At 38.7% G+C, this 15,967-nt stretch overlaps 2 protein-coding genes across 4 annotated transcripts in view; both read left to right on the plus strand.

Moving 5' to 3' along the window:
- snapc4 (small nuclear RNA activating complex polypeptide 4) overlaps positions 1 to 3,024 on the plus strand; it is a 47,138-nt gene extending 44,114 nt beyond the window's left edge. Inside the window, exon 24 of one of the 3 annotated variants that reach the window (XM_062960555.1) lies at positions 2,902 to 3,024. The gene's annotated coding sequence lies outside the window, so the exon portion shown is untranslated. The other 2 variants (XM_062960553.1, XM_062960554.1) reach the window with 2 other exon arrangements.
- Positions 3,025 to 4,697: 1,673 nt separating this feature from the next.
- Positions 4,698 to 15,239, plus strand: card9 (caspase recruitment domain family member 9). The gene is made up of 9 exons (XM_062960558.1): positions 4,698 to 5,396; positions 6,468 to 6,614; positions 8,664 to 8,789; positions 10,239 to 10,430; positions 10,589 to 10,630; positions 12,949 to 13,042; positions 13,664 to 13,698; positions 13,976 to 14,052; positions 14,998 to 15,239. The coding sequence occupies exons 1-9, from the start codon at positions 5,187 to 5,189 to the stop codon at positions 15,068 to 15,070; spliced, it is 996 nt and encodes a 331-aa protein (XP_062816628.1). The 5' UTR covers positions 4,698 to 5,186; the 3' UTR covers positions 15,071 to 15,239.
- Positions 15,240 to 15,967: the final 728 nt, after the last annotated feature.

Genomic DNA, 15,967 nt, shown 5'->3' on the forward strand with positions numbered 1-15,967 from the left:
TTTGACATTTTCTGGATTCCGTTTTGTAGATCTCTGAGATTTATGGGCCAACGTATGCCTTTGTTCCTATGGCCTTTTTTTGCAACTTCCCCATTTTATTCTCATTTTTTTCCTCTTCCACGGAGGCTTGTTCCTCTTTTTTTCTTTCTTTCTTTCTTTCTTTCTTTTCTTCTTCCTTCCTTCCGCCTTTCATGGAGGTTTGAAAGGAAGCAGAGCCTCGGAGGAGACGCAGAGCCTCGGTTAGTAGATGTTTATTATTCTGAAAATTAAGAGTTGTTATTATCATGTGTTCCGGAAGCATTCTCTCCTGACGTTTCTCCCACATCTAGGCAGGCATTCTCAGAGTTTGCGAGGTCTGTTTGAGGCAAGTGTGAATGTTGCCGTTGGCCACCTTGATTAGCATTGAATAGCCTTGCAGCTCAAAGCCGGGCTACTTTCTGCCTGGGGGTATCCTTGGTTGGGAGTGTTAGCTGGCCCTTATTATTCTGAAAATTAGAGTTGTTATTCTCATGTGTTGTCGAAGGCTTTCCGGGCTGTCTGGTCATGTTCCGGAAGCATTCTCTCCTGACGTTTCTCCCACATCTAGGCAGGCATCCTCAGAGGTTGTGAGGTCTGTTTGAGGCAAGTGTGAATGTTGCCGTTGGCCACCTTGATTAGCATTGAATAGCCTTGCAGCTCAAAGCCGGGCTGCTTCCTGCCTGGGGGTATCCTTGGTTGGGAGGTGTTAGCTGGCCCTTATTATTCTGAAAATTAGAGTTGTTATTATCATGTGTTGTCGAAGGCTTTCATGGCCGGAATCACTGGGTTGCTGTGAGTTTTCCGGGCTGTCTGGTCATGTTCCGGAAGCATTCTCTCCTGACGTTTCTCCCACATCTAGGCAGGCATCCTCAGAGTTTGTGAGGTCTGTTTGAGGCAAGTGTGAATGTTGCCGTTGGCCACCTTGATTAGCATGGAATAGCCTTGCAGCTCAAAGCCGGGCTGCTTCCTGCCTGGGGGTATCCTTGGTTGGGAGGTGTTAGCTGGCCCTTATTATTCTGAAAATTAGAGTTGTTATTATCATGTGTTGTCGAAGGCTTTCATGACCGGAATCACTGGGTTGCTGTGAGTTTTCCGGGCTGTCTGGCCATGTTCCGGAAGCATTCTCTCCTGACGTTTCTCCCACATCTAGGCAGGCATCCTCAGAGTTTGTGAGGTCTGTTTGAGGCAAGTGTGAATGTTGCCATTGGCTACCTTGATTAGCATCGAATAGCTTTGCAGCTCAAAACTGGGCTGCTTCCTGCCTGGGGGTGTCCTTTGTTGGGAGGTGTTAGCTGGCCCTGATTTTTTCCTGTCTGGAATTCTCCTGTTTAGAGAGTGTTGTTCTTTATTTACTGTCCTGATTTTAGAGATTTTTTTTAATACTGGCAGCCAGGTATTGCTAATTTTCATGATTTCCTCCTTTCTGTTGAAATTGTCCACGTGTTTATGGATTCCAGTGGTTTTTCTATGTAGTCTGACATGGTGGTTGTGAGAGTGGTCCAGCATTCCTGTGTTCTCAAATAAGATTCTGTGTCCAGGTTGGTTCATCAAGTGCTCTGCTGTGGTTTTCCTCCTCCCTCCCTCCCTCTCTTTCTTTCTTTCTTTCTACTTCCACCTTCACTTCCACCTTTCCTTCTACTCCTTCTTTACAATCTTCCTTCCGTTTGCCTTTCCACCTCATCCTGCCTATCTGTCTTTCCTTCCTTCCTCCTTTCCAATTTCTCTTCCTACTACCTTTCCACCTTCCCTCCGTCTTTCTGTTCTCCCACCCTCCCTCCCTCCGGTTTCCTCTTCCTTCTTTTCCTGTCTTTTTTCCTTCTTTCCTTGCTTCTTTTCCTCCACCTCACTCTCCTTCCTTCCTTCTCCCGACCTCTTCCTCCCTCCCTCCTCCTATCCTTCCTTCATTCCTTCTTTCTTTTCCACTACTCTTCCTTTCTTTCTTCACCCTTCCTTCCTTCCTTCCTTCCTTTTCAATTTCTCTTCCTTCCTTCTTTCCTTCTTTTCCATTTTCCCTTCCTTCCTTCCTTCTCTTTTTCCTTCCTTTTCTGCATTCTCTTCTTCCCTCCTCCTATCTTTTCTTCATTCCTTCCTTATTTTCCACTTGCTCTTCCTTTCTTCCTTCCTTTTCCACCTTCTCTTCCTCCCTCCCTCCTTTCCTTCCTTTTATTCCACTTCCTCTTCCTTCCTTCCTTCTTTCTTTCTTTCCTTCCACCCTTCCTTGTAATTTCTTTTCCGCTTCCTTTTCTTTTCTTCTTCCTTTGTTTCTTCCTTCCATTCCGCTTCCTTTCTTCTTTCCTTTCTTCCTTCTTTTCCACCTTCCCTCCCTCCTTTCCTTCCTTCTTTCTTTCCTTGTAACTTCTTTTCCGCTTCCTTTTCTTTCCTTCTTTCCTTATCTATTTATGTTTCCTTCTTTCTTATCTATCTTTTCCTTCCACCTTTCCTTTTTTCCTTCCTTCCTAATTTCTTTCCTTCCTTTCTTCCATTCCACTTCCCCTTCCTTCCTTCCTTCCTTCCTTCCTTCCTTCCTTCTATTCCACTTCCTCCTCCTTCCTTCATTCCTTCCTTTCTCTTCCTTTCTTCTTCTTTTCTTCCTTCCTTCTTCCCTTCCTTCCTTCTTCTATTCCACTTCCCCTTCCTTCCTTCCTTCCTTCCTTCCTTCTATTCCACTTCCTCCTCCTTCCTTCATTCCTTCCTTTCTCTTCCTTCCTTCTTCCCTTCCTTCCTTCTTCTATTCCACTTCCCCTTCCTTCCTTCCTTCCTTCCTTCCTTCCTTCCTTCCTTCCTTCCTTCCTCCCTCCCTCCCTCCCTCCCTCCCTCCCTTCCTCCTTTCCTTCCTTATTTTCCACTTCCTCTCTTCCCGTCCCCCCTTCTTTCTTCTTCCAGACGCCATGTCTGAGGTGGAGGATGTCAAGGAGGAAGAGGAAAAGGAAGAGGAAGAGGAGGAGGAGGAGTCGTGCTGGCGGCGCCTGGAGAGCTTCCGGGTCAAGCTGACCTCGGCCATTGACCCCTCCCGCCTCACGCCGTACCTGCGCCAGTGCAAGGTGCTCAGCCCGGACGACGAGGAGCAGGTCCTCAGCGACCCCAGCCTGGTCCTGCGCAGGAGGAGGGCCGGTAAGCACGCACAACAACAACAACAACAACAACAACATTGTTAGTTGCCTTGAGTCGCTTTGGGCTATAGGAAAGGGTAGGAAAGGGTTAAGGGAGAGGAAGGGTCATGCAAATGGGAAGAGAAAGGAACACTGCGATGTGCTCACTGTAACTGTCAGGACCCAGGCTGCAGAGCACCAATAACCATACACAGAGGTCAGATTCTATCTAATATCTTTATTAAAGAAATATATAAAGTCAATAAAAATAAGTGTAGAATATAGTTCAGAAGTAGACCTTTCAGGAAAGGTCAAATATAGTCCAGAAAAACAATGTCCAATATATGATATTAAAGTCCAAAGTTATAATCCACTTCACCGAAACACACACTATTTTGCAAGCAATAGTGTGGGGAACTGTCCATAGTCTTTGAGGCTTAAGGTAAATCCGGATCAAGGAAACAAGGCTGGAATCCGTGAAACAGGGTCCGTGGGTTTAAAATGCAAGGCAAGACAAAACTTGAGGCTTGGCAAGGTCCAACTAGAAACAAGGCAATCGTGGAACAAGAACTGAGTCCATAGAGATCCGTGGAACAAGGCAGGGCTGGGAACTTGATTCAGGAGCTGGGAACTGGAATACGTAGTCTACACGCGATCTCACTCCACGAGCTGACGAATTGACTCCGCAAGGAATTCTTTGTGGCCAACATCTATATAGGATCTTGTTTTCCCGCCAAAGCACACTTTCTCTGGGGAACAAGAACCGAAATCTATACTGTCCAGATGCAAGACTCCTTAAACTTTCCCAAGGGAAATAGACTTAATCATCTAATTGTCTGGCAGCTATCCGAGCGCTTCTGCGAGTCGCCTCCCGCGCGTTTTTATCTTGATTATAATAAAGGCGGCGAGAAAATGGGGGAGATTTCGACTCAAGGCTTGTTTGGCTGTCTTCTTGTGGGCAAACATCCTGCAGCTGCAAGGGCTGCAAGGGCTCCAAATCTGGCAGAAACGGTGGGAAACCCAAGTTTTCCTCTTCATCTGTCACAACAGTACTAGGAACAGGACTACATGGCCCATGAGACATCACAGTAACCTACAATGTCCTGGGAGGGAGGGACTTGGTGGCTCCTCAGCACTGGGAACAAATAGTAGTAGTAGTAATAATAATAATAATAATAATAATAATAATAATAATAATAATATGAAATCCAGCATGTCTATCTTGTTTGCTGTGTCATAATAATAATAATAATATTGTGAGCCATCTTGTGTCCCTATGGGGAGAAAGGCAGGATATAAACAGTAACCACAATAATTATGATGATGGTATGTGTATAGAGGAGGAAGAGGAGGATGAAAATAATAATAATAATAATAATAATAATAATAATAATAATAATAATGGCAATTATTGCCTGTTTGTCTCTCTGCTCCTTGTGTGCAGGGCTGCTTCTGGACCTGCTCCAGCGGACGGGGCGCCGTGGCTTTGTGGCCTTCCTGGAGAGCCTGGAGCTCTACTACCCGCAGCTCTACACCAGGGTCACCGGGAAGGAGCCCACCAGGGTCTTCTCCATGATCCTAGGTACCCCAATGGGACTGCCAGCCAAGGAAGGGGGTTATGGCACTGGTTTATGGCACTGGTTTGTGGCTTGGTTTTTGACTGGCAGGCCAGAGCCACACTCCCAGGTTCAAAACACTGCACCAGGCTGCCTCACTTTTCCTCGCTCTCATTCCCTCTCTCCATTTCTGTAGACACCTCCAAGGTCATGTGGCCACTGGCATGACTGCATGGAGTGCCGTGACCTTCCCGCCGGAGCGGTACCTATTGATCTACTCACATTAGCATGTTTTCGAACTGCTAGGTTGGCAGGAGCTGGCGCTAACAGCGGGCTCTCACTCCGCTCCCGGGATTTGAACCTGGGACCTTTTGGTCTGCAAGTTTAGCAGCTCAGCGCTTTAACACACTTCACCACCAGGGTGAAATAATATATAATAATAATAATAATAACAATAATAATATTTCCCCCTTCTTCTCCGGGTGCAGATGCGGCAGGGGAGTCCCGGCTGGGGGAGCTGCTGATGGGAGAGGTGTGCAAGCTGCAGGCCTTGCTGCGGGCGGAGCGCACGAGGGGCCAGGAGCTGGCGGAGCGGCTGCAGGCGGCGGAGGAGGCCCTGCAGGAGCGGCGCCGGCGGGAGGAGGACCAGGTGGGCGCCCTGGCCCTGCGCTGCGCCCGCCAGAGCCAGGAGAAGGGCGCCGCACTCCGGCAGAACCACGAACTGCGCCTCCAGGTGGGCCTCTCGCTCTCTTCATCTATCTATAGATATCCCAGAAACACTAAAATTGGCAGCACAACCCCTCATCCATGCCTCTACGTTCATACAACAGAAAGAAACGAAAAATAAAGTCCTAATTAGAGGGAGAGGAATAATTGTTTTCATCCAAAGGCTAAGCTCCGCCCACTTGGTCTCCTAGCAACCCACTCAGCCCAGGGCACAGGCAGAGTTAGGCCTCACTTTGGCCTCTTCCACACTGCCTATAAAATACAGATTATCTGATTTGAACTGGATTATATGGCAGTGTAGACTCAAGGCCCTTCCACACAGCTATAGAACCCATTTATAATCTTATATTATCTGCTTTGAACTGGATTATTTGGACTCCACACTGCCATATAATCCACTTCAGTGTGCATTTTATACAGCTGTGTAGAAGGGGCCTCATACTTCGCCACAGCAACGCGTGGCCGGGCACAGCTAGTCTATATATATAAAAATGTAATGTGACGTTTTACTATGGAGTAAACAACAAAACCACTGGACCCAATCACACCAAATTTGGCCACAAAAGACATAGTCATCTAATCTATGTCTTTCAAACAAAAAAACCTAGAAAAATAAAGTCCAAATTACAGAGGACGAGGAAGAGCCGTTCTCCCCCTGGCTGCCAGTCAGAAGGGTAGGCCTTGCCCCTTTAGGCCCCGCCCACATCATCTCCTAGAAACCCACTCAGCCACAATGGCGACAGACAGTGTTAGGCCTCACTTAGGCCTCTTCCACACCGTTCAGCTGGGATCCCGTCGTCTTCTGCTGCCTTGTTATTGGCAATGCTTCTTAAGGCCCATTCAACCTCACTCCAAGCCGCTCTGAGTCCCCTTCGGGGTGAGAAGGGAGGGATATAAATGTACTAAATAAATAAATTGCTTGATCTGGCCCTCAAGTAAACAATCCCTTAATTTAAAGACCCCACGAAGCCATGAAGTCATCATACCTTTGACATCGGTTGTTTCTCACAAATTCTCTGTGACTTTCTTAACCTGATCCATCCTTCCCTCCTTCTGATGTTGTTCCGATGTTCTGCAGATCGAGAGCCTGAAGCACAGCCTGAGGAAGGCCGAGGAGGACTGCCAGCTGGAGCGGAGGCAGACCCTGAAGCTCCGGCAGACCCTGGAGCAGAGGCCCAGCACCCAGGGACCCCCGGAGAAAGAGGGGCCCCAGAGCCCCTCCCAGGTATTTCCCGGCCCGTGGACGGAGGGGGGATGTAGCATAGGGGACCTGGCTTGAAAACAGTGCTACTGGAAGGCCATCTGTCAGGAGAGGTTAGATTGTGTCCTCCTTTATGCTAGGTTGGACTAGATGACCTTTGGGGTCTCCTTCCAACTCTAGGATCCTGGGATATACCTATCATATATATCATATCAATTATATCTATGGCTGCATGGCCACCTGTCAGGAGAGATCAGATGGTTTTCTCCTTTATGATAGGACTAAATGGTAGGACTAAATGGACTAGATGACCTTTGGGGTCTCCTTCCAACTCTAGGATCCTGGGACATACCTATCATATATATCATATCAATTATATCTATGGCTGCATGGCCACCTGTCAGGAGAGATCAGATGGTTTTCTCCTTTATGATAGGACTAAATGGCAGGACTAAATGGACTAGATGACCTTTGGGGTCTCCTTCCAACTCTAGGATCCTGGGACATACCTATCATATATATATATATATATGTGTGTGTGTGTGTGTGTGTGTGTGTGTGTGTATATATATATATATATATATCACATTTTATATATATATATATATATACAGTAGAGTCTCACTTATCCAACATAAACGGGCCGGCAGAACGTTGGATAAGTGAATATCTTGGATAATAAGGAGGGATTAAGGAGAAACCTATTAAACAACAAATTAGGTTATGATTTTACAAATTATGCCCCAAAACATCATGTTATACAACAAATTTGACAGAAAAAGTAGTTCAATACTCAGTAATGCTATGGAGTAATTACTATATTTACAAATTTAGCACCAAAATATCACAATGTATTGAAAACATTGACTACAAAAATGCGTTGGATAATCCAGAACGTTGGATAAACGAGTCTTGGATAAGTGAGAGACTACTGTGTATCACATAAAACATATCGATTATATTTATGGCTGCATGACCATCTGTCGGGTGGGATCAGATGGTGCCCTCCTTTATGGCAGATGGAGGCTGGACTAGATGGCCTTTGGGGGCCCCCTTTTAACTCTAGGATTTTGTCATTCACACACACACAGTCCTAAATGTTTGGGAAGTGTAGACTTGTGATTTTGTGAAATGAAATCCAGCATGTTTGCTGTGTCATAATAAAATAATAATAATAATATGAAATCCAGCATATACATCTTGTTTGCTGTGTCATAATAAAATAATAATAATAATAATAATATGAAATCCAGCATATAGATCTTGTTTGCTGTGTCATAATAAAATAATAATAATAATATGAAATCCAGCATATAGATCTTGTTTGCTGTGTCATAATAAAATAATAATAATAATATGAAATCCAGCATATAGATCTTGTTTGCTGTGTCATAATAAAATAATAATAATAATAATATAAAATAATAATAATAATAATAATATGAAATCCAGCATATACATCTTGTTTGCTGTCATAATAAAATAATAATAATAATAATAATATGAAATCCAGCATATAGATCTTGTTTGCTGTGTCATAATAAAATAATAATAATAATAATAATAATAATAATAATAATAATAATATGAAATCCAGCATATACATCTTGTTTGCTGTGTCATAATAAAATAATAATAATAATAATATGAAATCCAGCATATACATCTTGTTTGCTGTGTCATAATAAAATAATAATAATAATAATAATAATAATATGAAATCCAGCATATACATCTTGTTTGCTGTGTCATAATAAAATAATAATAATAATAATATGAAATCCAGCATATACATCTTGTTTGCTGTGTCATAATAAAATAATAATAATAATAATAATATGAAATCCAGCATATACATCTTGTTTGCTGTGTCATAATATAATAATAATAATAATAATATGAAATCCAGCATATACATCTTGTTTGCTGTGTCATAATAAAATAATAATAATAATATGAAATCCAGCATATAGATCTTGTTTGCTGTGTCATACTCTGTCCTTGTATCAATAATAATAATATAATAATAATAATAATAATAATAATAATAATAATAATAATCGTATTTGGCAGCTCTCGGAGGAGAAGGAGCTCTTGGAGCTGCGCTGCGCCTCCCTCCGGAACGACAACCGGATCTACCAGGACCGCATCCGGACCGTTCTGCACCAGATGGAGGAAGTGGCCGGAGAGAGGGACCAGGTGAGGCTTCTGGGTTCATAATAGAGCCGTGAGAATTCAAACTGAGTAATTAATAATAGTAATGATAATGATGAGTCTCCTTAAGAAGTCTTCTGCAGGAGAGATAAAGCTGGATATAAATAAATATAAGAATAAGATATGAAGTCATGGCAGTACATGTGGGGTCAAACTGCAGGTAATAAAGATCATTATTATTATTGTTATTATTATTATTATTACTATTATCATAATGTTGCCATGGTAGTACATGTGGGGTCAAACTGCAGGTAATAAAGCTTATTATTATTGTTATTATTATTATTATTATTACTTTTATCATAATGTTGCCATGGTAGTACATGTGGGGTCAAACTGTAGGTAATAAAGATTATTATTATTATTATTATTTTATTACTACTATTATCATAATGTTGCCATGGCAGTACATGTGGAGTCAAACTGCAGGTAATAAACATTATTATTATTATTATTATTACTACTACTATTATCATAATGTTGCCATGGTAGTACATGTGGGGTCAAACTGCAGGTAATAAAGATTATTATTATTATTATTATTATTATTACTACTATTATCATAATGTTGCCATGGCAGTACATGTGGAGTCAAACTGCAGGTAATACAGCTTATTATTATTATTATTATTATTATTATTACTATTATCATAATGTTGCCATGGTAGTACATGTGGAGTCAAACTGCAGGTAATAAAGCTTATTATTATTATTATTACTATTATCATAATGTTGCCATGGTAGTACATGTGGAGTCAAACTGCAGGTAATAAAGATTATTATTATTATTATTATTATTATTATTACTATTATCATAATGTTGCCATGGCAGTACATGTGGAGTCAAACTGCAGGTAATAAGGATTATTATTATTATTATTATTATTATTATTATTATTATTATTATTATTATTATTATCATAATGTTGCCATTGCAGTACATGTGGAGTCAAACTTCAGGTAATAAAGTTTTTTATTATTATTATTATTATTATTATCATCATCATCATCATCATAATGTTGCCATGGGAGTTCATGTGTAGGTCAAACTGTGGGAAATTAATACTAGTGATGATAATGATGAGTCTCCTGCAGCAGATATAAATATCATAATAATAATAATAATAATAATAATAATAATAATAATAATAATAATAATAATAATAATATAGCCATGGCAGTTCATGTGAGATCAAACTGCGGGTAATATAGTTGTATTATTATTATCCTCATTGTTATAATGGTAGTACATGTGGGGTCAAACTGCAGGTAATAAAGATTATTATTATTATTATTATTATTATGTTGCCATGGGAGTTCATGTGGAGGTCAAAGTGTGGGAAATTAATACTAGTGATGATAATGATGAGTCTCTTGCAAGAGAGATAAAGCAGGGCAATAATAATAATAACAACAATAATAATAATAATACAGGGCCTGGCGATCCAGGAAGTCCTCCAGCGCCAGTATTCCAAGAGCTTGCGGGAGAAGGATGCCTACAGGAAGCAGATCCGTGACCTCGGGGAGAAGGTTAACGACCTCCAGCTCCAGCTCTTCCAGAAGGAAAGGCACCTGCGCAGCCTCAGAACCGGGAAGGAACCATCACCGCTTGACCCTTTGGCTCTGGTACATTTCAGTGGATTGACTGCTACCTTGAACTGTCTCTGGGGCTGCCCTGGGAGACTGTCACCCAAAAAGATCCATTTGAAGGAACCCCCTTTTTTAAAAATTCACTTTCATTTTATTTATGGCACCTTCTAATTGCTTGCCTTTTGCATTTGCAGACGTCGGACTTTGAGGAAACGTCATCCCAAAGCTCCCCAGACGTAAGCAAATATATTTAAAATTACCATAATCTATCTATATATATAAAAGAGTGATGGCATCACGGCAGCGGACAAAACAACAAAAGTAAACACCCCACAACCTCAAAAATTGACATCACAACCCCTCATCCACGCCTCTAGGTTGATACAACAAAAAGAAAAGAAAAATAAAGTCCTAATTAGAGGGAGAGGAATAATTGTTTTTATCCAATTGCTGCCAGTTAGAAGGCTAAGCTCCGCTCACTTGGTCTCCTAGCAACCCACTCAGCCCATAATAATTGTTTTTATCCAATTGCTGCCAGTTAGAAGGCTAAGCTCCGCTCACTTGGTCTCCTAGCAACCCACTCAGCCCAGGGGACCCTTTACCTTAACTACCACCAATTCCTCAATACTTTATTTCCCATACCACCATACTTCGCCACAGCAACGCGTGGCCGGGCACAGCTAGTCTATATATAAAAGAGTGATGGCATCAGGGCAGCGGACAAAACAACAGAACTACAGGCCCCCCAACCTCGAAATTTGACAACACAACCCATCATTCACGGCTCTAGGTTGATACAACAAAAAGAAAAGAAAAATAAAGTCCTAATTACAAGGAGAGGAATAATAGTTTTTATCCAATTGCTGCCAGTTTGAAGGCTAAGCTCCGCCCACTTGGTCTCCTAGCAACCTACTCAGCCCAGGGGACAGGCACAATTAGGCCTCACTTAGGCCTCTTCCACAGATTATCAGATTTTAACTGGATTATATGGCAGTGTAGACTCAAGGACCTTCCACACAGCTATATAACCCATTTAGAATCTTATATTATTTGCTTTGAACTGGATTATCTTGAGTCCACACTGCCATATAATCCACTTCAGTGTGCATACTAAACATAAAGACAACCATATAACAGACATTCAATACCACCACTACCACAACAATTTCTCACCAACACCACCAGAAAACACCACAGCAACGCGTGGCTGGGCACAGCTAGTACATATAAAAACATTTAAAATAAATATTAGTGGTTATGTACTCATTCATTATACATTAAATTTAAATGATTAGTATTTATTTAAAACGAATGCGGTACATATAAAATATTTAAAATAAATATTTGTCGTGGTTATGTACTCATTCATAATTAATATATATTTATATATTAATTTTTAATGATTTGTATATACAGTAGAGTCTCACTTATCCAAGCTAAACAGGCTGGCAGAAGCTTGGATAAGCGAATAACTTGGATAATAAGGAGAAATTAAGGAAAAGCCTATTAAACGTCAAATTAGGTTATGATTTTACAAATTAAGATCCAAAACATCATGTTATACAACAAATTTGACAGAAAAAGTAGTTCAATACGCAGTAATGTTATGTTGTAATTACTGTATTTACAAATTTAGCACCAAAATATCACGATATATTGAAAACATTGACTACAAAAATGGCTTGGATTATCCAGAAGCTTGGATAAGTGATGCTTGGATAAGTGAGACTCTACTGTATTTTATATATTATGTAATAGTGGTTATGTACTCATTCATAATTACTATATTTTATATATTGTAAATGATTAGTATATATTTTATATATTAATTTTATATATTATGTAATAGTGGTTATGTGCTCATTCATAATTAATATATTTTATATATTAATTGTAAATGATTAGTATATATTTTATATATTAATTTTATATATTATGTAATAGTGGTTATGTACTCATTCGTAATTAATATATTTTATATATTCATCTTAAATGATTAGTATATATTGTATATATTAATTTTATATATCACGTAATAGTGGTTATGTACTCATTCATAATTAATATATTTTATATACTAATTTTAAACCAAGTATATATTTTATATATTAATTTTATATATTACGTAATAGTAGTTATGTACGCATTCATAATTAATATATATTTATATATTAATTTTAAATGATTTATATATTGTATATTAATTTTATATATTACATAATAGTGGTTATGTACTCATTCATAATTAATACATTTTATATAGTAATTTTAAACTATTCGTATATATTTTATATATTAATTTTATATATTATGTAATAGTGGTTATGTACTCATTCATAATTAATATATTTTATATATTAATTTTAAACAATTAATACTGTATATTATATATTAATTTTAAATGATTAGAACAGATAACATGACATCAAGTGATATATTTGCCACCAATGTATTTCTAAGTAGTATCTTTCCCTGTTATACACAACGGGCCTATATATTGTTATAAATATTCCAGATTTTATAGACGAAATAAGCCTTTTGTTTTCCTAAACAGGAAGTGAGCAAAGGAGACGCCATAGATCTCCCACCGCAAAAAGCGGCCGTATTTTCTCTAAAGATGGATGAAGACCCAAAAGGCCCCGAAAACAGTAAACTATTTATTATTATTATTATTATTATTATTATTATTATTATTATTATTACTATGACTCTCAGAGTCTCAATCCAACTCTCAAACCCTGGAATAGTAATAATAATAATAATTCATATATTATTATTATTCACTAAATACTAATGATAATTATTATTATTCCTCGGGTCTCAAACCATGGGAGAATAATAATAAGTATATGAATTTCATTATTCATAGATCGTTGTTGTTATTAGGAGTCTCAATCCAACACTCAAAGCCTTGTTATAATTATCAATCATATATTATTATTGTTCATAGAATCATATTATTATTATTATTATTATCGCTACTACTACTAGTTTGGGTACCCGGTGTTGCCCGGGTTATTAGAAGAAGTCATTTATCATTATTATTATTATTATTATTCACGGACTATTGTTGCTGTTGTTTTTATTCTTATTATTATGACTTCCAGAGTCTTAATCGAACACTCCCAGTGATATCTTGCATTGGTACTTTAATAATAATAATAATGCAATATTATCTGGTTTTTCCTTAGTTTTTTTTAATAATAGAAGATATTAATTTCTAATTTTTAAAAAATTATCTCTCTTTTTCTCCCTCTTCCTTTTTAAAGGCCAACAGTTCAATGCATTGGAAAATACGTCGCAGGTATTTACTTTCCTGATCCTCAATACAAATAATATAGCAAACCAACCAAATTATAAACATAATAAACACATTAAAATATAGCTTTCCCTGCTCATATATATAATTGTTGCATTTATTCGAAGCTTGCCTTTCTCCCTTAGGCAGCTTCTGAAACAAATCATTTAAATGATTAATTGATTTAAATAATTTAATTAATTATTTAATCACTATCAATGCCCAGACAAAGTAAATATTTTACTATTTATATGGCTTTTTTAATTGGTATTATATTTTCCAGGAAAGTGAGACGCTCAATGGGGAATTAATGGAGAAAGGCCGCCGGCGAATTAAGGACACCTTTGAGCAATACAGACGGTATAAATTATTATTATTATTATTTGCATATATATTTATATAATGCCATAAGGCGAACTCTTACATGACTATTATTATTATTATTATTATTATTATTATAAATTATTATTATATTTACACCCATTTATGTGATGCCATAAGGCAAAGTCTTACATGACTATTATTATTATTATAAATTATTATTATATTTACACCCATTTATGTGATGCCATAAGGCAAAGTCTTATATGACTATTATTATTATTATTATTATTATTATAAATTATTATTATATTTACACCTATTTATGTGATGCCATAAGGCAAAGATTTATATTATTATTATTATTATTAAACATTATTATTATATTTGCACCCATTTATGTGATGCCATAACGCAAAGTCTTACATGATGATGATGATGATGATTATCATAAATTATTATTATTTTTGCACCCATTTATGTGATGCCATAACGCAAAGTCTTACATGATGATGATGATGATGATTATCATAAATTATTATTATTTTTGCACCCATTTATGTGATGCCATAACGCAAAGTCTTACATGATGATGATGATGATGATTATCATAAATTATTATTATATTTACACCCATTTATGTGATGCCATAAGGCAATCTTACATTACTATTATTATTATAATTATGATTATAAATTATTATATTTACACCCATTTATGTGATTCCATAAGGCAAAGTCTTACGTGACTATTATTATTATTATTATTATTATTATTATTATTATTATTATTATTACTAATATTATAATTATTATTATATTTACACCCATTTATGTGATGTAAAATAATATGCATGAATGAATGCCTTGGCTGCTTCCTGCCTGGGGGGAATCCTTTGTTTATTTATGTAAAATAATAATATGCATGACAACAACAACAATATGATATATTTGTAAATATATTTGTCTATGTTTTGTTTGGCAGGAAGAGAGCCCTGCGCCGCGTCCATAAGGCCCGCTATCATGAGGTGGACTGGGAGAACTCCTCCGGCTCCTGACCTCTAAGGACACAATTCGATCCCTCCCGACAGATGGCCAGCCAGAATGTTTTGGAGTTCTGCAGATCGGGATAAATATATATATATACTTTGTATGTTGTCTATTCCATGTTCTCATGGGAACAAGTCAATCGTCTTTGTAATTATTAATTACTCATTTAATAACTCTTCTAGTTGTCTTAGTCTCTTACTGTGTGTGTTTGCCCATAGTTAACATGGCGGCGGCCGGGGTGTCTTATAGGTTCTACTTTTTCCTGCCCGCACTTAAAATGGCCGCGGCTGCTTTAGTTGTTTCCCATCTGCTCGGTATTTAAAAATGGCGGCCGCAGCGGACCATTGGTTGATTCTGAGGCACGCCATCCCCTATTGGTCAGTCTCTAAGACTTGTCCCGCCTCCCTTATAATGGCTTCTTCTTTCGAGAGATGGCATTTGAGGCGCTATCTTTATTGGGCAGCTTCGAAGCTTGCCCCGCCTCCTGCCTACAATCAAGATGGCGGTTGCGTCTTCAGACGCCCACACTCAAGACGGAGGCCCATTGGTTGCTTTTCTGAGGCAGGCCATCACCTATTGGACAGTCTCTAAGGCTTGTCCCGCCTCCCAGAGAGATGGCATTTGGGGCGCTATCTTTATTGGGCAGCCTCCAGGTTTGCCCCGCCTCCTGCCTATAATCAAGATGGCGGTTGCTTCTTCAGACGCCCACACTCAAGACGGAGGCCCATTGGTTGCTTTTCTGAGGCAGGCCATCACCTATTGGACTGTCTCTAAGGCTTGTCCCGCCTCCCAGAGAGATGGCATTTGGGGCGCTATCTTTATTGGGCAGCCTCCAGGTTTGCCCCGCCTCCTGCCTATAATCAAGATGGCGGTTGCTTCTTCAGACGCCCACACTCAAGACGGAG

Source organism: Anolis carolinensis, unplaced genomic scaffold, assembly GCF_035594765.1.
Source record: "Anolis carolinensis isolate JA03-04 unplaced genomic scaffold, rAnoCar3.1.pri scaffold_7, whole genome shotgun sequence".
In the NCBI taxonomy this organism is placed as follows: domain Eukaryota; kingdom Metazoa; phylum Chordata; class Lepidosauria; order Squamata; family Dactyloidae; genus Anolis; species Anolis carolinensis.

Bases quoted from the DNA above. Each gene is read 5' to 3' on its own strand.
- card9 (XM_062960558.1), top strand. From the start codon at position 5,187: ATGGGAGAGGTGTGCAAGCTGCAGGCCTTGCTGCGGGCGGAGCGCACG. The intron at 6,615-8,663 runs GTATTTCCCGGC...CGTATTTGGCAG, and splicing joins GGCCCCAGAGCCCCTCCCAG to CTCTCGGAGGAGAAGGAGCT. The intron at 10,631-12,948 runs GTAAGCAAATAT...TTTCCTAAACAG, and splicing joins CATCCCAAAGCTCCCCAGAC to GAAGTGAGCAAAGGAGACGC.